This window comes from Panthera pardus, unplaced genomic scaffold (genome assembly GCF_024362965.1).
Source record: "Panthera pardus isolate Hobbes unplaced genomic scaffold, ASM2436296v1 HiC_scaffold_12, whole genome shotgun sequence".
In the NCBI taxonomy this organism is placed as follows: domain Eukaryota; kingdom Metazoa; phylum Chordata; class Mammalia; order Carnivora; family Felidae; genus Panthera; species Panthera pardus.
Window position 1 is genome coordinate 41,876,004 of NW_026526677.1, and position 22,578 is coordinate 41,898,581.

At 41.4% G+C, this 22,578-nt stretch overlaps 1 protein-coding gene and 1 non-coding gene across 2 annotated transcripts; one reads left to right on the plus strand and one right to left on the minus strand.

Annotated features, from left to right (window-relative positions):
* Positions 1 to 3,004: 3,004 nt before the first annotated feature.
* Positions 3,005 to 21,890, minus strand: NCR3LG1 (natural killer cell cytotoxicity receptor 3 ligand 1). Its single transcript, XM_019456449.2, has 5 exons — positions 21,694 to 21,890; positions 18,859 to 19,206; positions 8,317 to 8,631; positions 6,671 to 6,771; positions 3,005 to 4,392 (listed from the first exon to the last, which is right to left on the minus strand). The coding sequence occupies exons 1-5, from the start codon at positions 21,803 to 21,805 to the stop codon at positions 4,363 to 4,365; spliced, it is 906 nt and encodes a 301-aa protein (XP_019311994.1). The 5' UTR covers positions 21,806 to 21,890; the 3' UTR covers positions 3,005 to 4,362.
* On the plus strand, positions 19,986 to 20,118 carry LOC128776320 (small nucleolar RNA SNORA72). The gene has a single exon (XR_008421396.1). It is a non-coding gene; the product is annotated as a small nucleolar RNA SNORA72 (small nucleolar RNA).
* Positions 21,891 to 22,578: the final 688 nt, after the last annotated feature.

Consider the following 22,578-nt stretch of genomic DNA (forward strand, 5'->3'; position numbering starts at 1 on the left):
CACTCATGTCAGTCCCCACCTCACACCAGATGGTGTGATAGGTGCCCTAGACTTCAGTCCTTAGCTCAACAGGGAGGGAAGCTAAGCCACCCTTTTCCTGTAATGAAATGGAACCGCTAGTCTGAAAAAACTAGCCCACTAGCCATACTGGAAATCTTCCCAGGCCTGATGCTTATGAATTTGGCATCTCCAGCCAGTAACCACAAGGCCCACATGTTACTCATGAAGGTGGCCCTCTGGTCCTTCTGCTGGAGAGGACTCACCTAGCTTCTGCAGGACCCACTTATTCTCCCCAGGCGGCAATCTGTGTCCTAAACTTGAGATCCTCCCCAACATCCTTCCCTAGGGAGCTTGTGGTAAGGAGTAGAGTAGGTCAGGCTTCCCACAGCTCTCTGGGTTCACTTCTGAGGTCTCCCCAGTTTCAGGTATCAGATACCCTATGTTGTATGAAGACGTGCAGATGACTTTGGGGAAGAAGACATGAATTCTGCATGTCAAATCATGCTGACCCCAGATCAGGGCAGGTTTAAAGCCCAATAGATCTGTTCCAGCTTGGAAGGAGCTGAGAAAAGACACAGAAATAGGATAATGGGGCTAACATCAGATTTGGGTTCCAGAGAGTGGATTTGTTGCATTAGAATCTAGATTATTAGCATCCTCTCTGCCATGTCCACCTGCCTGGGGCATTGTGTACCTTCATGGAGAGGGAAGAAGGTGCTACCTACACCCTCCCCTATCTCCGCTCTGGGAAGACCCCGCTCTGAAGTGACATGAAAGGTAGGCCATCTAGACTGACCAGCCTGGGTACAAGGAATGCGAACTTATGCCTTTTCCTTGGCTTTGGGTCTTTCCAGACACTGATGCCAACAGTGGAATGAATGGGTGATACAAAGTACATATGCAACTTACTTCCTTCACTGGGAGAAACAATGGTGTACAGGAGTATGGGTCAACAGTGCCCATAGCCTTCTTCAGCTCACGTTAGTCACATTGCCTCTACTTCATGACAGTGTATGGTTCTTTGCAGCACGATATGTCCCAAACTCCTCCTCCCCAGACCATCAGCACTCAAGGTGAGGCAAACCACACCAGGTAGCACTTTACTTCATTTGATCAATTCGTTATTCACCTAATGCCATCATTATTGGGGAAGGAAGTTACTCCAGAGAATAGTAAATGCAATACAGTTCTGGCTGAGACTTTCATTCTTTTTTGTTAAATTTCTAGTGTGTCTTGATTTCCCATCCATCTTGGAAGTCAAGGAATGAAAACCATCCCATAGTTCTGCCTCCCTTCGTGACTCTTCAGGTCTCTGAAGGTGTAACCAGTATATTCATTTCTGAGTTTAGTAACTCCTTAATGCCTTTTCTTTTTTCTACATCATAGATTCCCTTGCAATCAGTAATATCCATTCAACAATCCCCCACATTTTATATCTAATTTTTTATCTTCCTATAAAAGATCCCATTTGTCATTTTCCCACTAATTTTATTTTTTCCTTATATTACTTTATTACTCTATTGCAATATCTACAAAATTATAATTTCTTTTACAAAACTGAAAAAACCTCAACTGCCTTACTATTATTCCCAAAGGGTGTCATTGTTTTTGAATCACGTCTCTTTTGATGATGGTAAACACTTTTGGACTACTTCATTTGCTCCACAGTTCCAGCGGTTGCCCTGTTCTTCCTTCCAGATCTCCATTTTATGAGATTCATTAGCTCCTCTAACGATGTATCCTTGAAATAGGCACCAACTACACTGATGCCGCAATCCCCAGTGCTGCCACTAGAGGGACTCTAAATCACCCTCAGGTGGGAACTCTGCTATGGGGATTCCATTCTAGTCTTCTCTCTTAGCCAAGAGCTTTCCATGTCAGTTATGCCCATGCACTGACTGTGCCCCGCCTGAGTGACCTAAGAACTGTTTTCAGGGTCATTACTTCAACTTTCAATAGAGATGTAAACAGGGCTTCTCTGCCCCACAAAGATCCTGAAATACCACCTCACATCCCTGATAACTACATTCAGAACCACCATTGTACCTTACCCATGACTAACACCTGGCATAAGACCCTCCACACTCCTTTCAATTTCTGTCCTGAATGAGGTGCCCACACACAGATCCATTTGGGAATAGCATCAGTCACTTTGGTTCAGTTACAGAAGCTAAGGCAATGGTCAAGCACACTAACCAACAGGTCCTCCCCTAAGAATAGACAAGAACTACCCCCAATGTTTATAGCAGCACTCTCAACAATAGCCAAATTGTGGAAAAAGCCTAAACTTCCATCAACTGATGAATGGATAAAGAAATTGTGGTTTATATACACAATGGAGTACTACGTGGCAATGAGAAAGAATAAGGCCCTTTGTAGCAACGTGGATGGAACTCGAGAGTGTTATAGTAAGTGAAAAAAGCCATACAGAGAAAGACAGACACCATGTTTTCACTCTTATGTGGATCCTGAGAAACTTAACAGAAACATGGGGGAGGGGAAGGGAAAAAAAGAAAAAAAAAAGGTTAGAGTGGGAGAGAGAGTCAAAGCATAAGAGACTTAAAAACTGAGAACAAACTGAGGGTTGATGGGGGGTGGGTGGGGGGGGGGTAGGTGATGGGCACTGAAGAGGGCATCTTTTGGGATGAGCACTGGGTGTTGTATGGAAACTAATTTGACAATAAATTTCATATAAAAAAAAAAGAATAGACAAGAACCGTACAGACTAAGCCTCTCCTCTAAACCTAATGTTCCAGCTCATCTTTCACAGCCCAACCCCACCCTGGATCTTCGTTGGTAGTAGGACACATTGATTAAAAACCCAAGCTCTACCCTTTACTAGCCATGAGACCCTAGACAAGTCACTTGTCTCCTCTCAAAGAAAAATTTAGAGATATTAAATTAAAAGTGCAGTTCAATAGATTTATTCTTATATTAACATGTACAGGTCAATCTCATTGAACTAAGAAGCAGAATTTGAAATGGATACAGCCCACAGTCCAGAAACACTAAATGTTACTTTTTTTTTATTGGAGTATAATTGACATACAGCATTATATGAGTTTCAGGTGTATGACATGATTCAACAGTTGTATATGTTGCAAAACAATCTAATTAACACCTGTCTAATTAACACCTGTCACTATCCATAGTTACAAAAATATTTTTTCTTAAAAGTTTTTCTAAATTTTTAAGCTTTACTCTTAGTAACTTCCAAATATGCATTACAGTATTATTAACTAAAGGCACCATGGTGTACATTACACCCGCATGACTTATTTTATAACTAGAAGTTTGTACCATTGACCACTTTCACCCGTTTCATCCACCCCACCCCACCCTGAAAACCACCATTGTGTTCTGTTATTGATGAGCTTGGGTTTTGGTTTTTAGATTGCACATGTGAGATAATACGGTATTTGTCTTTCTCTGTCTGACTTATTTCACTTAGCATAACACCCTCAAGGTGTTTCGTGCATATTGTTGCAAATGACAAGATTTCACTCTTTTTTGTAAGGGTGAATAAAATTCCAAGATGAATAAATTACATTATATGTTAACAGAATTTTATATATATTTTTTACATATATATTATATATTCCATTTATATATACATATATATTTCATTTTATATATGTGTGTGTGTGTGACACAGGTATAACATTTTCTTTATCCATTCATCTATTAATGGACACTTGTTCCTATATCTTGGCTACTGTAAATAATACTTCAGTGAACATAGGGGCGCATATATCTTTTAGAGTTAGTGTTTTCATTTTCTTCAAATACCCAGAAGTCGAATTGCTGGGTCATATGGTAGTTCTATTTTCAGATAGAACTGTTCTGTTCTGTTTTCCATTGTGGCTGACCAATTTTCATTCCCACCAATAGTGCACTAGGGCTCCCTTTTCTCCACATCCTCACCAATACTTGTTGTTTCTTGTCTTTCTGATAATAGTCATTCTGACAGGTATGAGCTGATATCTCATTGTGGTTTTGGCTTCCCTGATAATTAGTGATGTTGAGCACCTTTTCATGTATCTGTTGGCTATCTGTATGTCTTCTTTGGAAAGCATTGCTTTCTTTTTCTTGGATGAGCTGATTGGCAGAAGGCTATTAAGGAAGGAAGAATGAACAGTCTGCTCTTGAGCAAACCATTAAAGCCATTAGGAAAAGTAATTTCAGTTACTTATGCATTCGCTGAGAAACCTTGTTTCTGATGTTTCTGTGTAAGAACTTCCAATGTTCTAGTGGTTCCTCCATGTGAATAAGACACGAATGCATCATAATGACAGCACCTCATTTTCATTCTTCAGTCTCTGCTGTATAGGTTTGGGTGTTTTGAGAAGAAGCTTTCAAGACTCAGGATAAGGGACGTGTTTGGGGTCGTGCCTGCGAAAGATAAAGGGGAGAGGGCACATGAGTATGGGGGTAAAACCTTTAGACCATGATGCAGGTCTCATATCTGTGAAGGTTCGAGGAAGGAGAAGATTGGGTAGCAAGAGCCTCAGACTACAGTGCAACTCTGAGAAAGTGTTAGCCACCCCAACAGGGAACTACAAAGCCTCCTGGCCTTCTCAGCTATTTTCTAGGGCTTCCCAGGGAGAGCATGGCATAAGCTCAAATACTGCAGCAGCTCCCTGAGATGACACAGCTGGAGCATGTTGGCTGAGTACACTCCATAGCAGGCTCTCTCTGCAAAGGGTCTCAGCAGCACATCTCCATAGCAACCATACATTCTAGTCAAAATTCAGCTTCATGAGGAGCTGTATCAGTTAGCTTTTGCTGTGTAACAAGCCAACCCAAAACACAGTGGCTCTGGAAAAAAAAAAAAGTATTTATCTCAAACTCATTTGAGAGTTGGCTCTGTTGAGTACTGATGATCTCAGCCAGATTTGCTCACCTGTCTGGGTGTTGCATGGCCGTCATCTGATTTAGATGATTTAGTGTGGCCTCCAATACAGCAACTAGCCCTAACTTCCAGTGTTGCTCAGCCTGCAGCAAGCTCTGCTTCCAGTGTCTCTCACCCCCAACAGGCCCACTTGGATGCATCCTCCTCTTACTAACATCAGAAGCACCAAAGAAAGCAAATGGAAATGCACCAAGTCTCTTGAGGCCTAGACTTAGAAATGGCACTCTTTTACTTTGGTCTCATTCTACTGACCAAAGCAAGTCATAAGGTTGAGCCCAATGTTAAGGAGCAGCCTATAATTGGAGGACACTGCAATATTACATGGCAAAGGACATGGATGTGAGGAAGGGTGAAGGTTTGGAACCAAAACTGCAAACAAAATTGGAGCAAAATTGCAGAATCCAGGCTAGTCACAAAGGCTTGAGTCTCTTTTTCAAAAAGTATCATCATCAAACGTGAGGTTATCATGAGAGCACCTGGATATCAGAAGTCAGAGGAAGGCAAGAAATAGGAGAACAGTCACAAATACCACAAGACACATTTGAAAACCACTTTATATCTAGTTGTCTCATTGGCCTAGGTCCCACCCAAAGAATAAATCCCATGAATCGGTTGGCAAATTTTAGATAAACAAATAGCCTTTTTTTTTCTTTTTAACGTTTATTTATTTTTTTTGAGACAGAGACAGAGCATGAACGGGGGAGGGGCAGAGAGAGACGGAGACACAGAATCGGAAGCAGGCTCCAGGCTCTGAGCCATCAGCCCAGAGCCCGACGCGGGGCTCGAACTCACAGACCACGAGATCGTGACCTGAGCTGAAGTCGGACGCTTAAGTGACTGAGCCACCCAGGCGCCCCGCCTTTTTTCTTAATTAACTGATTATTCTATTTTTCCTAAGGCACTTATAATGAGACGTATTAGCTACTGCACAGATTCTGCCTTGGCAGGCCCATAAAAAACTAAAGGCAATTTTATTCTGTGGAACCATTTTAAAAAACATATTTACATTGGTCTCTTGGGCCTCTACAGTTTGAGTTGTTTTATTTGATATTTGGGCCATAGTCAGGGAAGAACATGTTTGAAAACATGTTTTAGTTCAGAAACACTTAGGGAGAGTTAGGAATTCCGGGTTAGGGGTGCCTGAGTGGCTCAGTCAGTTGAGCATCTGTCTCTTGGTTTAGGCTCAGGTTGTGATACCAGGGTCATGGGATCAAACCCCACATCAGGCTCTGTGCTGAGCATGGAACCTGCTTGGGATTCTCCCTCTCTCCCTCTGCCCTTCTCCCTTACTTGCGCCCTCTCTCTAAAATAAAATAGAAATAAAAAAATAAAGAAATTCCTAGTTAAACCAATGAAATCTGGTGGTAGGTTATCTCATTGAACTATTAACAAAATATCAGCACCCGGGAGAAGGAATTCTCACCTCTGAGCCACAGTTTCTATGTGTGAGAACAACAGTGCAGCCCATACATGGTTCAAAAACCTGGTCTGAACCAAAAGTGTTTGATTCACAATGAGATGTGTACATTACGAAGAGGCAGAGGGCTTTACACTGCGTCTCCCCAGAGTCACAAAGCACCACATGGAGATCGGAAAAGAAAGTTCATCAGTGCAGCATCAGAAAAGCCACATACCACAAACACACACCAATATCAATCCTAAGAACTCCTCAACGGCATCCACTGGCATTCTAGAATCCCCGAACTCCCAAAGTCAACTCCAAAACATAGGGCTAAACTTTGCTTTGGAGCCTCTTACCTTTTTTAAAAGATAAATAATTAATAAAATCACTGCAAGTGACAAGGGGGCTCCAATGTAGAAAAAAATGTTCTTCAAGCTCCAAGCTGTCTTCTCAGATTCTGCAGAGGGAAAGAGGAAAAAAACATTAAGAGGAAACCTAAGGGCTGGAGCCAGAGACCACACAACCACTGCTAGGACCTGGGGTTGTATGTCATTTTCCCTGTCCCTGTGACCCTCTGCCACCCGTCTTGGCGTCCTCCAATCCTATCACACACACCTCCACCCATCAAACAGTGTGTTTAGCACTTGCCAGAAAACACTGCAATACTGAACACTACATACCACACACACATGCCACGCAATGTTCAAAGCTTCCAAACTACTATACCCTTACTCCTATAGACTGAATATGTGTGCCCCCCCTCCCAATTCATGTACTGAAATCCTGATGCACAGCGTGATAGTATTAGGAGATAGGGTTTGGGGGAGGTGATTAGGTCATGCCGGTAGAGTCCTCGTGAATGGATTTAGTGCCCTTATGACAGAGGCCCTAGAGAGCTCCCTCATCCCTTCCACCATGTGAGGATACAATAAGAAGTGTGCAACCCAGAAGAGAGTCCTCACCCAACCATGGTGGCACAATCATTGCAAACTTTCAGCCTCTGGAACTGTGAAAGATAAAGATCTGTTGTTTTTAAGCCACCCAATCTGTGGCAAATTGTTATAGCAACCTGAATGGACTCAGACATACATATGATGCAGACAAACCCCTTATTCGATACACACGAAGCGTGTTTCAATTTCATACTCCCCATGCCCCACACATACCCTGTACACATCCCTTCACACACCACCCATACACACATTCCTAGCCCTTACTTCCAAGAACCATTCCTTTCTCCCTCCAGGACCATCCCAGTGCCCATCTGGCACACCCAGACCACATCCCACAGGGCTCCTTGTCAGACCCTGCCTTCTTTACCCCTCACAGCTCCAGGCAGATGCATCTAATCAGAAGGGTCATACCCACCCAGGACCAGAGCTGTGACCAAGGAAGCCAAGATATGTGCTCAATGGACCTCATTCCACCAGCAGGAAGGATTCTGTAGTGAGTTGTAGATCTTGAGCTAAGGATCCAATATGCCCGGGGAAAGTGCTGGGCTCCTGCAGGACTACTCCACTATGGCCTCCCCATCCTGGGCACAATCCGTAAGGCAGAACTGATTCAGCCTCTACCAGCCAACAGTTTGCACTGGACCTGGGGCCTGAGCAGAAGAGTTGCTGGCAGGGCTGGGTCCCTGGCCCCTGATAGACCCTTATCCTCAGAAGACATGGACAGGATCCTATGCCCACTCTCCTTGTAGCTAGCAAGCTTCACACCCCAAGCCATATAGACCACCCAGGTCACTTAAACTGCCACGGCTAACAAGGAGCCCTGTTTTAATCTGAGAACTTTTGTCACCACTCTCCACCTCCTAGACTATCTGCCCTGGCTTAAGAGACCTAGTCTGGACTGCTGACTCTAGGGCTGAGCTATGCCATATCAAGCTTTCTATCTTCCCTACTGGCCCCCAATCTTCCCTTAGGGACTGCCTGGGAACCAAAGTTTTATGTTACCTGACCTCAAGGTGAAGAGTAAGAGAAATGTTCAAGAGGTTGCTTACCTATCACAGTCAAGGTGAAATTGAGCTTCTGAGGGGTAGGCAAGGATTTGTGATATATCACACACTGGTAGATGGTCATATTGTCTTCCAGAGAGGGCTTCAGCATCAAGAAGCTAGTGACATTAAACATACCATTCTCGATGGTGTGATTAGTGATGATGCCTTCAAAAACCTCCTGAGGATCCTTCTGGGATAATTTTTTCCACGTAATAGTAATGTTGTCAAGGTGGAACCCACTTGACATACACAAAATAAGTGTTTCTTGCTTTTCTTTCACTATGGCTTGCTCTGGAAACAAGCTGCTGACTGGGAAAGCTGCCAAGAGAGAAGTCATACTTTGAGGGTAGGTAGGGCCTAGATTACTATCAACCCAATGCCTCAATAACAATCCTAAGATTCAGCAAGCCTTTAGAAAAGGTGAGCATACTGAATGGGATTCTGCTCAGGCTAAATATTCTGGGAATGTTGGTTTCAGTGTCAGTTGATATGCTATGGCTCTCTACTCTCACAGCAATTTTACAGAGCAGAGTTTCTTAAGCTACTTTGTATCCTACATAGACACCTATAAAATCTGAGGAAAGGCTTGGAACACTGCTATGGTAGAGACTGCTAATGGCCAATTTCCAATCTTCAATGACATATCCAAATTAAAGCTACATCTTTCAACCTCCATGTAGCCATATGAACTTAGGGTCTAGTAATTGTAATCAGAAGTGATGAGAGCAACTTTCTGGAAGTATCCTTAAATAACAAGGGTATCTTAGAGAAAAGGACTGTGCCAAAAAAATTTTTTTTAAAAAAAAAGAAAAGAAAAGGACTGTGCCCTTCTCTTCCTCTCCCCCTTCCTCCTTCCTGCAGAATGGCTGGAATACCACCTGATGACTAGAGACAGAGAAACCACTTCCAAACTCAGGGTGGAAGCTACCTGTTGAGAATGGCAAAGTGATAAGATAAAAGGATCCTGGGTCCCCTAAGGTCACAAAACTGCCTCACCTGCCTTGGGTTGGCTACAGTTGTGTGAAAGACAATAAACTACCTTTCTTTTTTTTTTTTAATTTTTTTTAACGTTTATTTATTTTTGAGACAGAGAGAGACAGAGCATGAATGGGGGATGGTCAGAGAGAGAGGGAGACACAGAATCTGAAACAGGCTCCGGGCTCTGAGCTGTCAGCACAGAGCCCGACGCGGGGCTCGAACCCACGGACCGCGAGATCATGACCTGAGCCGAAGTCGGCCGCCTAACCGACTGAGCCACCCAGGCGCCCCTAAACTACCTTTTTTAAAAGTCATTGTTGACTTCTGGTTTCCCTTCTAACATGTGAAGACCCTGGAAGTCGTAACAAGATGAACAAACTGCACATCAACAAGTTTTCTTAGATCCATCAGAGAATCGAGGTGACAAGGCAAACCAGCACCCTGAAAACTAGACAGGCAGATTGAGAGAATCACGGCCAAGATCATGGCACCGTAAGCAGATACCAGAGCCATAAACCAGTAGAAGCACTTAAGTAGCAACTCTTGACAAATCTCTAAAGGATGAGAGTAAGAAACTCCTGGGGGGGGGGGGGGGGGGCTCAGTCTCATGGGGGCCACCATACTTTCATTGGTTGTACCACCAGGAACACCACCAGGTTCTCACAGTGAAGATTCAAGAAAAAATCCCCTCCTGTTCCAGGGGAGAGGAAAGGTATTTAAAAATATACCCAGTGCAATATCCATAACAAAGGATGCTCTCAAGAGAAAAGACTGCCAGAGCCTTCTCTGACCTGGGGTAAAGATGATTAGCCAACTTTAGCCCCCTCTAGCCTTCAGGTCTCACCTAGGAACACTTCTAAAGGTCACAGCCTAGGGGCTTACAGGTCTCCAAGAATGAGCTTTAATGGTAAGATACACTGTTTCCCCTCAGCAACTCTTCATTACCACAGCAATGGGGCTCCAGGGTGATAACAGTAGAGGAAAACCTAGAGAGCTGCAAGGCACCAAATCTATTCTAGGAGGGAAACTCAAAGAAAACAAGTAGCCAGCAATGAGGACCTGCCCATTCCAGCGGAAAATCCTTACAAGGAGCCTCTTAAAAAATGTATCTTGTGTGGAAAACATGTAGATTAAAAGAATGTACAGTTTTTGTCCCAGCTTATTTCTCCATTTACTGGATGCATTTATGAAAGGCATAGGACTGGTCTTTGTGGGAAGAAACAGAAATCACAAAAGTGATTAGGAGAGCTCAAATCATGGGGTTTTTATGCCAGTTACATTACAAGGATCCTACATATCTCAAAGACCCTAACATTTGTAACATCAAGTACCAGTAGTAAATTATAGAAGTTTTATCATCAATAAACATATTTTACAATAAAGAGAAAGAGAGAGAGAGAGAGAGAGAGAGAGAGAGAGAGAGAGAGAGAGAGAGGAGCGCCTGGGTGGCTCAGTCTGTTAAGTGTCTGACTTCAGCTCAGGTCATGATCTCATGGTCTGCAGGTTCCAGCCCTGCATCGGGTTCCATGCTGACAGCTCAGAGCCTGATGCCTGCTTCAAATTCCATATCTCCTCTCTCTGCCCCTCCCCAACTCATGCTTTGTCTCTCTGTGTCTCTGAAAAATAAATAAACCTAAAAAAAATTTTTTTTAAAAGAGGGGGAGAGAAAGGTTAAAAAAAAAAAAAAGAAGCACAGAACAAGTTCACTAAATAGAACGGTACATACTAATCCAACTATATACATAATCACTTTAAATGAATGGTCTAAACATATTAATTAAAAGACAGAGACTATCAGAGTGGATAAAAAACAAAAGACTCACCTACGTGTTTTCTATAAGAAACCCACTTTAAATAGGAAGACAGGTTTAAACAGATAGGTTTAAATCAAAGGGATTGAGAAAGACACACTATACTAATGCTAACCCAAAGAAAGCTAGAGTAACTGTGAATTTAAAAGAAGCCTTCAGAACAACAACAACAAAATTTTTATTAGGGATAAAAAGAGACATTACTTAGTGAAAAAGGGATCAATTATTCAAGAAAACCTAAAAATCCTCAACTTGTATGCACCTGACAACAGAATGTCAAAATACATGAGGCAAAAACTGAAAGAACTACAAGGACAAATAGACAAATCTGCAATTATAGTTGGAGATTTTAACACTCATCTTTCATTAATTGATAGACCAGCAAGCAGAAAAGCAGTAAGAAAATAGTTGAAAGGAATAGCACCACCAATCATCTGGACTGAATTAATTAATAAGATACTTTACCCAACAGCAGAATATACATTATTCTCAAGTTCATGTGGAACACTCACCAAGATAAATCACATTCTAGCTCATAGACTACATCTTTAAACATTTTAAAGAATAGAAATCATGCAGGGTATATTCTCAGACCACAATGGAGCTATCCAGATATAAATAAGCAGAAGGATGGCTGGAAAAATTCTAAATTACTTGGAGAATAAATCATTTCTATTCTAAATAATAAATGGGTCAAAGAAAAAGTCTCAAGAGAAATTTTAAAATATTTTGAACCGGGGTGCCTGGGTGGCTCAGTCGGTTAAGCGTCCGACTTCAGCTCAGGTCACGATCTCGCGGTCCGTGAGTTCAAGCCCCGTGTCGGGCTCTGGGCTGATGGCTCAGAGCCTGGAGCCTGCTTCCGATTCTGTGCCTCCGTCTCTCTCTGCCCCTCCCCCTTTCATGCTTTGTCTCTCTCTGTCTCAAAAATAAATAAACATTAAAAAAAATTTTTTTTAAATAAAAAAATAAATAAAAAAATTTTAAAAAATAAATAAATAAAATATTTTGAACCAAACGAAATTAAAATGAAAATCCTACTTATGAAAATTTGCAGGTGCTACAAAAGAAATGCCTAGAGTGGAGTGTATAATATTGAATACATATTTTAGAAAAGAGGAGAAATATAAAATCAACTATCTTAATAAGCTTCCACCTTCAGAAGCTAGAGGAAGAAGAGCAATTTAGCCTAAAACAAGCAGAAGAAAAGAAATATCAAAATTTAAAGCAGAAAACAATGAAACTGAAAACAGGAAATCAATGGAGAAAATCAATGAAACCATAAACTGTGGCTTTGTAATGATTACTAAAATTGATAAGCTTCTAGGTTAACGAAGAACAAAACAGAGAAGACATAAAGTACTAATATCATAAATGAAAGAGGGATCACTACTGATGCCATGAACAGACGGATAATAAAGGAACATTATGAGCACCATTATGCCCACATATATAATAACTTGAATAAAATGGACCAATTCCTTGAGAGCCAAAAATTACCAAGATTCACACAAGAAAAAATAGATAATTTGAATTGGCCTGCATCCATCAAAGAAATTTAATCAATAATTAATAACCTCAAAAAAATAAAGCACTAGGCCCAAATGGTTTCAATGGTGAATTCTACCAAACATTTAAATTAATAATGATACCAATTTTTTACAATTTCTCCTAGCAATTAAAGTAGAGGCAACACATCCTAACTCATTCTATAAGCCCAGTAATACAGTAATCCCAAAACCAGATGAAAACATTACAAGAAAGGAAAACTACAGACCAATATGTTTCAGTACACTAAATGCAAAAGTCCTCAACAAAATATTAGCAAATTGAGCCCAACAATGTGTAAAAATAATTATACACCACAACTAAGTGGGATTTATTCCAGGTATTCAAGACTGTTTCATCATTCAAGTCAATTAATATAATCCATCACATCAACAGACTAAAGAAGAAAAATTACATGATCATATCAATTATGCAAAAAAAGGATTTGGCAAAATCCAACACCCATTCATGTTAAAAACTCTCAGGAAACTAGGATAAGGGGAACTTTCTCAACTTGAAAAAGAACATTTACAAAAAACTTACAGCTAACATCACACTTAATGGTGAGAAACTAAAGACAGGAACAAAGCAGGGCTATCTCTTCTGACCACTCCTATTCAATATTGTGATGGAAGTCCTAGCTAGTATAATAGGGCAAGAGAAGAAAATAAAAGATCTACAGATTAAGAAGGAAGAAATAAGACTGTCTGTTCTCAGACACAAGGTTTATATAGAAAAATCCCCAACACTGGACCAAAAAAATATTTAAACCCTAGAACTAGTAAGTGATTACAGCAGCAGCAGACTGCAGGATTCAAGGTTAATATATAAAAGTCAATGGCTTTCTGGAAAGAGCCCAAATGTCCATCAATGGATGAATGGATAAAGAAGATGTGGTATATATATACAATGGAGTATTACTCAGCAATCAAAAAGAATGAAATCTTGCCATTTGCAACTACAGGATGGAACTGGAGGGTACTATGCTAAGTGAAATTAGTCAGAGAAAGACAAATATGATATGACTTCACTCATATGAGGACTTTAAGAGACAAAACAAATGAACCTAAGGGAAGGGAAACAAAAATAATATAAAAACAGGGAGGGGGACAAAGCATAAGAGACTCTTGAATATGGAGAACAAACAGAGGGTTACTGGAGGGGTTGTGGGAGAGGGGATGGGCTAAATGGGTAAGGGGCATTAAGGAATCGACTCCTGAAATCATTGTTGCACTATATGCTAACCAATTTGGATATAAATTAAAAAAAAAAAAGTCAATGGCTTTCTAATACACAAGCAATAAACAATTGGAATTTCAAATTAAAAACCCAATACCATTTAAATTAGTGCCCTGTCTGCCCCCTTAAAATTTCTTTAAACCTAAAAGAAATATTTAGGTTTAAATCTAACAAAATACATACAGAATCTACATGAAGAAAACTAGAAAATTCTGATGAATGAAATAAAAAATCTAAATAAATGAAAGGATATTCTGTGTTCATGGAAAAGAAGAATCAATATTGTTAAGGTGTCAATTCTTCCCACCTTGATCTATAGATTCAATGTAATCAAAAGCCCAGAAAGTACTTTGTGGATTCTGACAAACTGATTCTCAAGTTTATAAGGATAGGCAAAAGGTCCAGAATAGCTCACACAATACTGAAAAGGAACAACAAAATTTGATGACTAACACAATCTTACTTAAAGACTTACTGTGAAACTAAAATAATCTATAGAACATGGTATTGGTGAAAGAATAGACAAATAGACCAACAGAACAGAATAGAGAGCCCAGAAAAAGACCCACACAAATGTATTTAACTGATCTTTGACAAAGGAACAGAAGTAATTCAATGGAGAAAAGATAATCTTCAACAAATAGGCTGGAACAACTGGACATCATATGCACAAAGTCTGCACATGGAATCTAGACACGCATTTTATACTTTTCATAAAAATTAACTCAAAATGTATCATAGACCTAAACATAAAAGTATAAAATGTCTAGAAAGATAACATAAAAGAAACTCTAGGTGGCCTTGAGTTTGGTGATATGCTTTTAGATACAATGCCAAAAGCATAATCCATGAAAGCAAAAAATCAGTAAGTTGGACTTTACTGAAATTTAGAACTTCTGCTCTGTAAAACACAGTTAAGAAAATGAAACAACAGGCCATAAACTGGGAGAAAATATTTGCAAAACACATATCTGATAAAGGATTTGTATCTAAAATATACAGATAACTCAAAAAATAAATAAATAACATAACAGAGGATTCCTAAAACTCAACAACTGGGACACAAAGAACCCAACTGAAAAATGGTCAAAAGATCTAAACAAGTATCTTTCAAAAGAAGACATGCAGAGGACAAAAAAGCAAATAGAAAGATCCTCAACATCACATGTCATTAGGGAATTACAAATTAAAACAACAGATGTGATATCACTACATACTTACTAGAATAGCAAAATACAAAAAATTAACGATACCAAATGTTGATGAGGATATAGAACAACAGGAACTCTCATTCATGACTGGTAGAAATGCAAAATGATACAGTCACTCTGGAAGAACTGGCAGTTTCTTACAAGTTTAAACATAGTCTTAACATATGATCCAGCAATCACACTCTTGGGTATTAACCCAACTGAGATGAAAAATTATGTCTACACAAAAACCTGCACCTGAATGTTTATGGCAGCTTTATTCCTAATTGCCAAAAACTGGAAACAATCAAGATATTTTTCAATAGGTGAATGGATAAACAAACTATGGCACATCCATACAATGGAATATTTTTCAGTGATAAAAATAAATGAGCTATCAAGCCACCAAAATAACAAACAACAAAAAAAAAGACATGGAGGAATCTTGAATGTATATTGCTATGTGAAGGAATCCCATCTGAAAAGGCTTCATACTGATGATTCCAATTCAATTATATAATATTGTAGAAAAGGCAAAACTATGGGGACAGTAAAAAGATTAGTGGTGTAAGGGGCCCAGGGGGAGGGGCAAATAGGTGAAGCAGAGGCAGTGAAAACTATTCTGTGATACTGTAACATATATGTCAAACTCACAGAACTAGAAACACACATAGTGAACCTTAAGGTATGCAAATTTTAAATAAACCATTTAAGAGTTCAAGGAATCCCCAAAAAGAGAGAAGGTACACTGTAACAACAAATCTAAGTGTACTACAAATGTACAAAAGAGCCTCACTGCAAGGGACAAAGGAAAGGTGCTGACCAATGGAACTTCTGAAATAAATGGAGTCTACAAGAACAAAGACAAGATGAATTGCAAGTACTATACCCTGGGTGATAATGTTGTTTCTCATGGGGGTACAAGTTAACAATTCTGATATGGCTGTAGACATATACTAGAATTAAACAATTAAGTAAATAGACGAGAGGACGATGGGAGCCAGGTTTCTTACTGCTGGAGTGGGTTTCACAAATATGCAAAAGAAGGAGGCTAGAATGATTCATATGGTAATAGATTAAAGTTAGGGACATCATTAAAAACTACTATATTAAAATAAATATAGACACAGATGGTTAAAAATAGAAATTCTTACAGATTTTTGTATATACACAGATTAGTATACATACACATATTTATTTGCTCTGTCAGTTCAGAGGGCCCAGAAGCAATGATATCCCAGTGGGGACAAGCATATCTAGTGCCCGCATTTTGGTTTCTAACATATTTTCCAATCAAAAGAACCAGAGAGAATTCCTTGAATAATTGGCTGATTCTAGGAATGGGACAAGAAATACACAAGATGATCCTGGAGCATCTTCTAGTGCCAGAAAGTAAGGAAGTGCTTAGATCAAAACAAAACCCCACAATGATGAGAGTATGTCAAAGAGACACAAGAGTCAACTGAAAATGCTCCCAATGGCCAAAGCAGGAACAATTTGAGCAATAAAATAAAGTTGTATGAAATTATAACCTAAAGTACAAAATAAATATCCTGAGTCCAAACTGACATCAATAAATTTAGATTAATAAGTGAGGGAGAAGAGAGAAATCTCTTGTGCAGAAGAATCCCAAATAAATTATGTAACTACTCCACTCTAAAGGAGGGGGAGCATAATTCACCACAGCTTAAATGTACGCTGCATAGAGTGACTTCCTTTCAAAGACTATAAGATGACAAAGAGGAGAGGAGAGTAGCTTTATAGGGGAAAAACCAGACAAATACTAAAGCTAGATGATTAAGGTCAACACCAAGAGTCATAAATCATTCAAAGAAATGGGATGGGATGAAAATGGCACTTTACCTCTGTGATCTTCCTCCCCCAAAACCATAACTCCAGTGAATTATGAGAAAAATAGCAGGGAAATGCCAATAGAGCGGCATCCTATGATATACCTGACCATTACTCCTCAGAATATCAAGGTTGCCAAAACAAGGAAAAGTCTGTGAAACTGAGAAACTGTGACAGTAAAGAGGAGCCTAAGGACACATAACAACTAAATGTATTGTGGTATTTTGGATGGGATCCTGGAACAGAAAAAAAGACATCAGATTAAAAGTTAAGGAAATCTGAATAAACTATGGACTTTAATTAATAATAATAATTATTAATATTGGCTCATTATTTATACAAATATACAATACTAATGCAAGATGTTAATAATAGGGAAAGTGGTGTGCAGAGATGGGAGTGATATGAAAACTCTGTACTATCTTTGCAATTTTTCTGTCAATCTAAAGCTATTCTAAAAAATAAAACCTATTAATTTTTTTAAATGCTTTTATTTTAAGCTTTCTGTCAGTTGCAAAGGAAATGAATCCTAACTTAACATTCTCATCCCCCAAACTAATATGTACAAAATGTTAAAAGTCCTAAGTACAATTTTGGGAAGGCTCGTAGATGCTGTCCCCCTTTTATAGGCTGAATTGTGGCCTCTCAAAATTCATATGCTGAAGTCCTAACCCCAGTGCCTCGGACTGTGACTATATTTGGAAATAGGGTCTTTATTTAGGTAACTCAGTTACAATGAGATCATTAGGTTGGGCCCTAGACTAATATGACCAATGTACTTGCAGGAAGGAAAGAGTAGGACACACATGCACAGAGGGAAGAATACTGAAGACACAGGGAGAAGATGGCCATCTACAAGCCAAGCAAAAAGCCCTCAGAAAAAAACAACCCCACGGATACCTTCATTTCAGACTGCTAGACTCCAGGGTTGTGAGAAAATAAATTTCTGTCATTTAAGTCACCTGTCAGTGGTATTTTGTTACGGCAAACCGCAGCAAACAAATACACCCCCCAAAGCTCATCTACATATGATCAGACCAATCATAACAGAGAAGAGCTCAAAGAGGTGTTTGGTGGACAGTGTGGCTGTTGCTGCAAGTCTTCACTGGGCACCTACCTCACACCAGCACCCAGCTGGGCATGTTCATGCATTATGTTATGTAATCCTCAGAACATCATGAGACAGGTGTGATTTATCACCCCATTTTGTGCAGGGGAAAATTCAGGTCCAAAAATGTTAAGTGGCTGGCCCAATCACCCAGTTTGGAAGCAGCAAAGCTAAAACAGGATTCAGGGGCGCCTGGGTGGCTCAGTCGGTTGAGCGGCCGACTTCGGCTCAGGTCATGATCTCGCAGTCCGTGAGTTCGAGCCCCACGTCGGGCTCTGTGTTGACAGCTCAGAGCCTGGAGCCTGTTTCGGATTCTGTCTCCCTCTCTCTGACCCTCCCCCGTTCATGCTCTGTCTCTCTCTGTCTCAAAAATAAATAAACGTTAAAAAAAAAAATAAAACAGGATTCAGATCTATGGAACCCAGCATCTCACTCCTTTCCCGGCTACCTTTCAGAGACACCTCTGCAGTAAACACTCACCATCCATACACTAAGTAAATTATATCATAACTTATATAGCTGTCTTTCACTGAGCACTTACAGTGGGCCATACATTATACTAAGCATATTACCTGAATTTCTCATAGACTCTTCCCCACAATAAACCTCCTAGGCAGGTACTATTACATTTGTTCAGAAAGAGGTGCTATGTGATTAATAACTTGCCCAACACTGTTCAGCTGTCCATGGAAACCCAGGACTCAAAACCATCTGTCTAACTCATAGGCATGCTCTAAACCTCTGCTCATTCTGGCCAAGCCACAACTCCACCCCAAGCCTCAGTACCACGGAAACCACAGGGCCCTGCCCCCAGGGAACTCACCCACAACCTCCAGCTTGACTTTTCCCACTGCTTTGTGAGGGGTGATCACCACCTCACATCGGTACTCTCCTGCTTCCCTCAGCTGGATCCCTGGCAGCTGCAGTGAGGCATTCCCACTCTCCAAACTCTTAAGACGCACCATGGCTCCAGGTCGACCTGTCATTTGTTGGCCTCCAAAAAACTCAAATAGCTTAACTTCTGTTGCAGACCCTGGATTCTTCCAAAACCAGGTGACACCCATAATGGTTATGTTTGGGGAGGGGTAACCATAGACTTGGCAGAAAATAGTGGCATTGTCATTCAGGAGCACAGTCTGAGTTGTCCCTGCCATCTTGACATGCAGGAAACCTGTGGCAATAAGAGAATTCAGTTATGGGAGACTGTTGGAAAAATACATAGGCCTGATACTCTCAAACACTACCACATAAATGGAAACAAATCCCTTTTTTTGTGAGGGGAAGGGGGTGTTTCAGGTACAGACGCTCTTAGTTCACAGCCCTGCATTAACCCACGTAAGAGTGTTCAACTTTGTTCTTCTTTTTCAAGACTGTTTTCAATATTCTATGTCCCTTGCAATTTCAGAGGAATTTTAGAATCAGTTTATCAATTTCTACAAAGAACTCAGCCGAGATTCTAACATGAATTGCACTGAATGTGTAGCAATTTGGGGAGTACTACCATCTTAATAATGTTGTCTTCCAATCCATAAATGTGTTTTGGGGATGTACTATGGAATGAATGTTTGTGTCCCTCCAAATTTCACACAGTTGAAGCCTAACCCCCAGTGTGATGGTACTTGGAGGTGGGGCCTTTGGGAGGTGATTAGGTCACAAAGGTGAAGCCCTCGTAAATGGGATTAGTGTCCTAATAAGAGACAGGCAGAGAGATCTCTTTCTCAGCACCAGGGGATAAAGTAAGAAGGTATTCCTCTACAAGTCAGGAAGAGGCCCCTCACCAGGACCCAATTCAGTCAGCACCTAGATGGTGGACTTCCCAGCCTCCAGAACTGTGAGAAATAAATCTGTTGTTTAAGCCAGTTAGTCTAAGGTATTTGTTAGGTGGCCTAAAAAAACTTAGGATGGGATAATTTTTCCATTTCACTTTAGATCTTCTTTAAAAATTTTCAACAGCAAATATTCCTGCTGTTCTCATCTTGTAAATAATCAAGACAGGCTAAACATTTGCTATATTAAGATCATGCATGTCTCCCCAAACTTAGTTCTTTCCCTGGATCTGGTTTTATCAATGCTGGTGATTCATATGATGCATCTTATGTGGGAAATATCTGTAAGTCTAGGTATCCTTGAGAAATGATAGCAAAGCTAGTGTAATCACTTTTATTTTATTTTATTTTTTTTTAATTTTTTTTTAATGTTTATTTATTTTTGAGACAGAGAGAGACAGAGCATGAATGGGGGAGGGGCAGAGAGAGAGGGAGACACAGAATCGGAAGCAGGCTCCAGGCTCTGAGCCATCAGCCCAGAGCCAGACTCGGGGCTCGAACTCACGGACCGTGAGATCGTGACCTGAGCTGAAGTCGGTCGCTCAACCGACTGAGCCACCCAGGCGCCCCTAGTGTAATCACTTTTAAAGATAACAATTGATAATTTGATGATTACCAGTTGCCATTAAATGAATTATAAAACTAAAAAAACATATAGTTTTCAGAGTAAAAGTTTTGTGCTCCTTTTGTTAAACTTATTCCTAAGTATTTTATTCTTTCTGATGGATTCATAAATAGAACTTTTCTCTTAATTTTATTTTTGGATTGCTCATTGCAAGTATATAGAAATACTATTTATTATTTTTTATTTCCATCTCCCTCCCACAACAGGCACCCATTCTAAGATGTTTAATGCTTACATTTTTGTTCTCTTTAAAACTGCCTTGTTTTGTTTCTCAAACTTATGAAAATGCTATGGAGTTACATGTTACTGCTTCTGCTTCTGGCACTGTTTCAAGATCCTCTCACTGCTATGTGTACGGCTAGTCCATTGGTTGAAGTTGTTGACAAGTTCTCTATATGCAAATCCACATTTGGCTCATGTACAGCCCCAAGGATGGACACTCAGATGGTCTCCGAAATTCCCACATCCCTAACCATCCACCCACCACCACTTGGCACAGCCTGGCCTACTCTGGCCAGTCTAGTAAGCGTCAAGTGATATTTTACTGTGTTAATTTCTATTCTATGATTAGTAATGAGTTTAAACATCTCTTCATATGCCTTTCAGCCTTCTGGTGTCCTGTTCGATAATTAGACAGAAACATCCATCAGTGTCCCTCCCCCCCCCCCCCAAAAAAAAAAGTAAAAGAGAAGGTTTGAATATCACCACGAGGTTAAAACGTTCCCCTCACTCTCGGCAGACTTTTCAGTAAAGTGAAGATGCCTCCCGGACAACACGTGGGATAAGCAAGTAGAGTGTTTTTTTTTCACTTCCTCCCCCTTTGCCTTCTCAGCTGTAGCAAAATGATGCAAGCGGCTCTGAAATTCACAGAGCATTCAGAGCATAGAATCAAAGGAGGCCCCCCGCCCCAGCTTTCTACAAGGGCCGACTCTGCACACAGCAGCCGACAGTACAGTAATGAATGAGTAAACGAACTCGAATTTCAGAGGAGAGCTCCCAGAGCTCGTTAGAGCCCGGAGCGGCTGCGGATCTCGGACGGGACGGGACTCCTGCTGTCGCGGACCGGTGAGGGGGCTGCCGCGCGGCCAGCACCCCATCCTGCCTACGCATCCCACCCTGCCTCCACCCCCCCCCCCCCCCTCCGCCTACCTCACACACCCAGCCGCCCCCCACCCCCACCCCCTCTCTCCGGGCGCAATGGGCCTACTTGCGCTGGGCGGCGAATGCCACAGGAACAGAAGTAGAGGCAGAGACACATGAAGGAGCAGGAGAGGCAGCTTGCAGCCCCGCGACACACGGCCTTCCGACCCGTGAGCCATGTCCACTGCCACACGCGATTTGGCTGCGCCCACTTACTCAAAGGACCGGCCGGAGCCTGGGTCCGCCTACTAAGCTGTCTCCAGAAGCTTCCCCTACGTAACTCAACCCGCCCTCAGCAACAGAGACGCTGAGTGGGCGGGACTGCAGACCGCCGCCCGCCGCCCGGGAGCCCGCGAGCCCGCAAGCCCGCGAAAGGGCTTATAAGTAAACGCGAGCCCGCACCTCCTAGGCCTATGAGTCCCTTCCGCTTGTCTGCGAAGTGGGTCTGGCTGGCTGCTCTCTTTACGTTGAACACTTGTAAGGAGCCATGTGCCCGGCTACAGCCCCGCCATGGCGCAGGAGAGCCGGGGGAACCCAGCCTTGGGCGGCAGAGATTACTGCCTTGGACGGGGAGGTGTCTTACGGCGGGGGCTTCAGGTCAGCCTCTGGTTCACTTTGTTTTGTTTCTGTTTTTTGTGGGTTTTTTTTTTTTTTTGTGGGTTTTTTTTAATGTTTATTTACTTTTGAGAAAGAGAGAGAAAAAACACAAGCAGGGGAGGGGCAGAGAGATAGGGAGACACAGAATCTGAAGCAGGCTCCAGGCGCCGAGCTGTCAGTGCAGAGCCCCTTGCAGGGGTCTGGAACCCACCGACCATGAGACCATGACCTGAGCTGAAGTCCCAGGCTTCACGGACTGAGCCACCTCAGGAGCCCAGGTTCACTTTGTAAAGTGAAGCTGGGCGCCCCCTCCGTGTGGTGGAAGTTAACTAACGCAGTGCCAGAGTGTGGGTAG

What these genes read in the sequence shown, in the direction of transcription:
- NCR3LG1 (XM_019456449.2), bottom strand. Translation starts at nt 21,805, where the DNA reads ATGGCTCACGGGTCGGAAGGCCGTGTGTCGCGGGGCTGCAAGCTGCCT. An exon ending in AGTCAAGCTGGAGGTTGTGG is followed by an intron (nt 8,632 to 18,858) that starts GTGAGTTCCCTG and finishes CTCTCTTGGCAG; the next exon opens with CTTTCCCAGTCAGCAGCTTG. An exon ending in TTTCACCTTGACTGTGATAG is followed by an intron (nt 6,772 to 8,316) that starts GTAAGCAACCTC and finishes TTCCCTCTGCAG; the next exon opens with AATCTGAGAAGACAGCTTGG.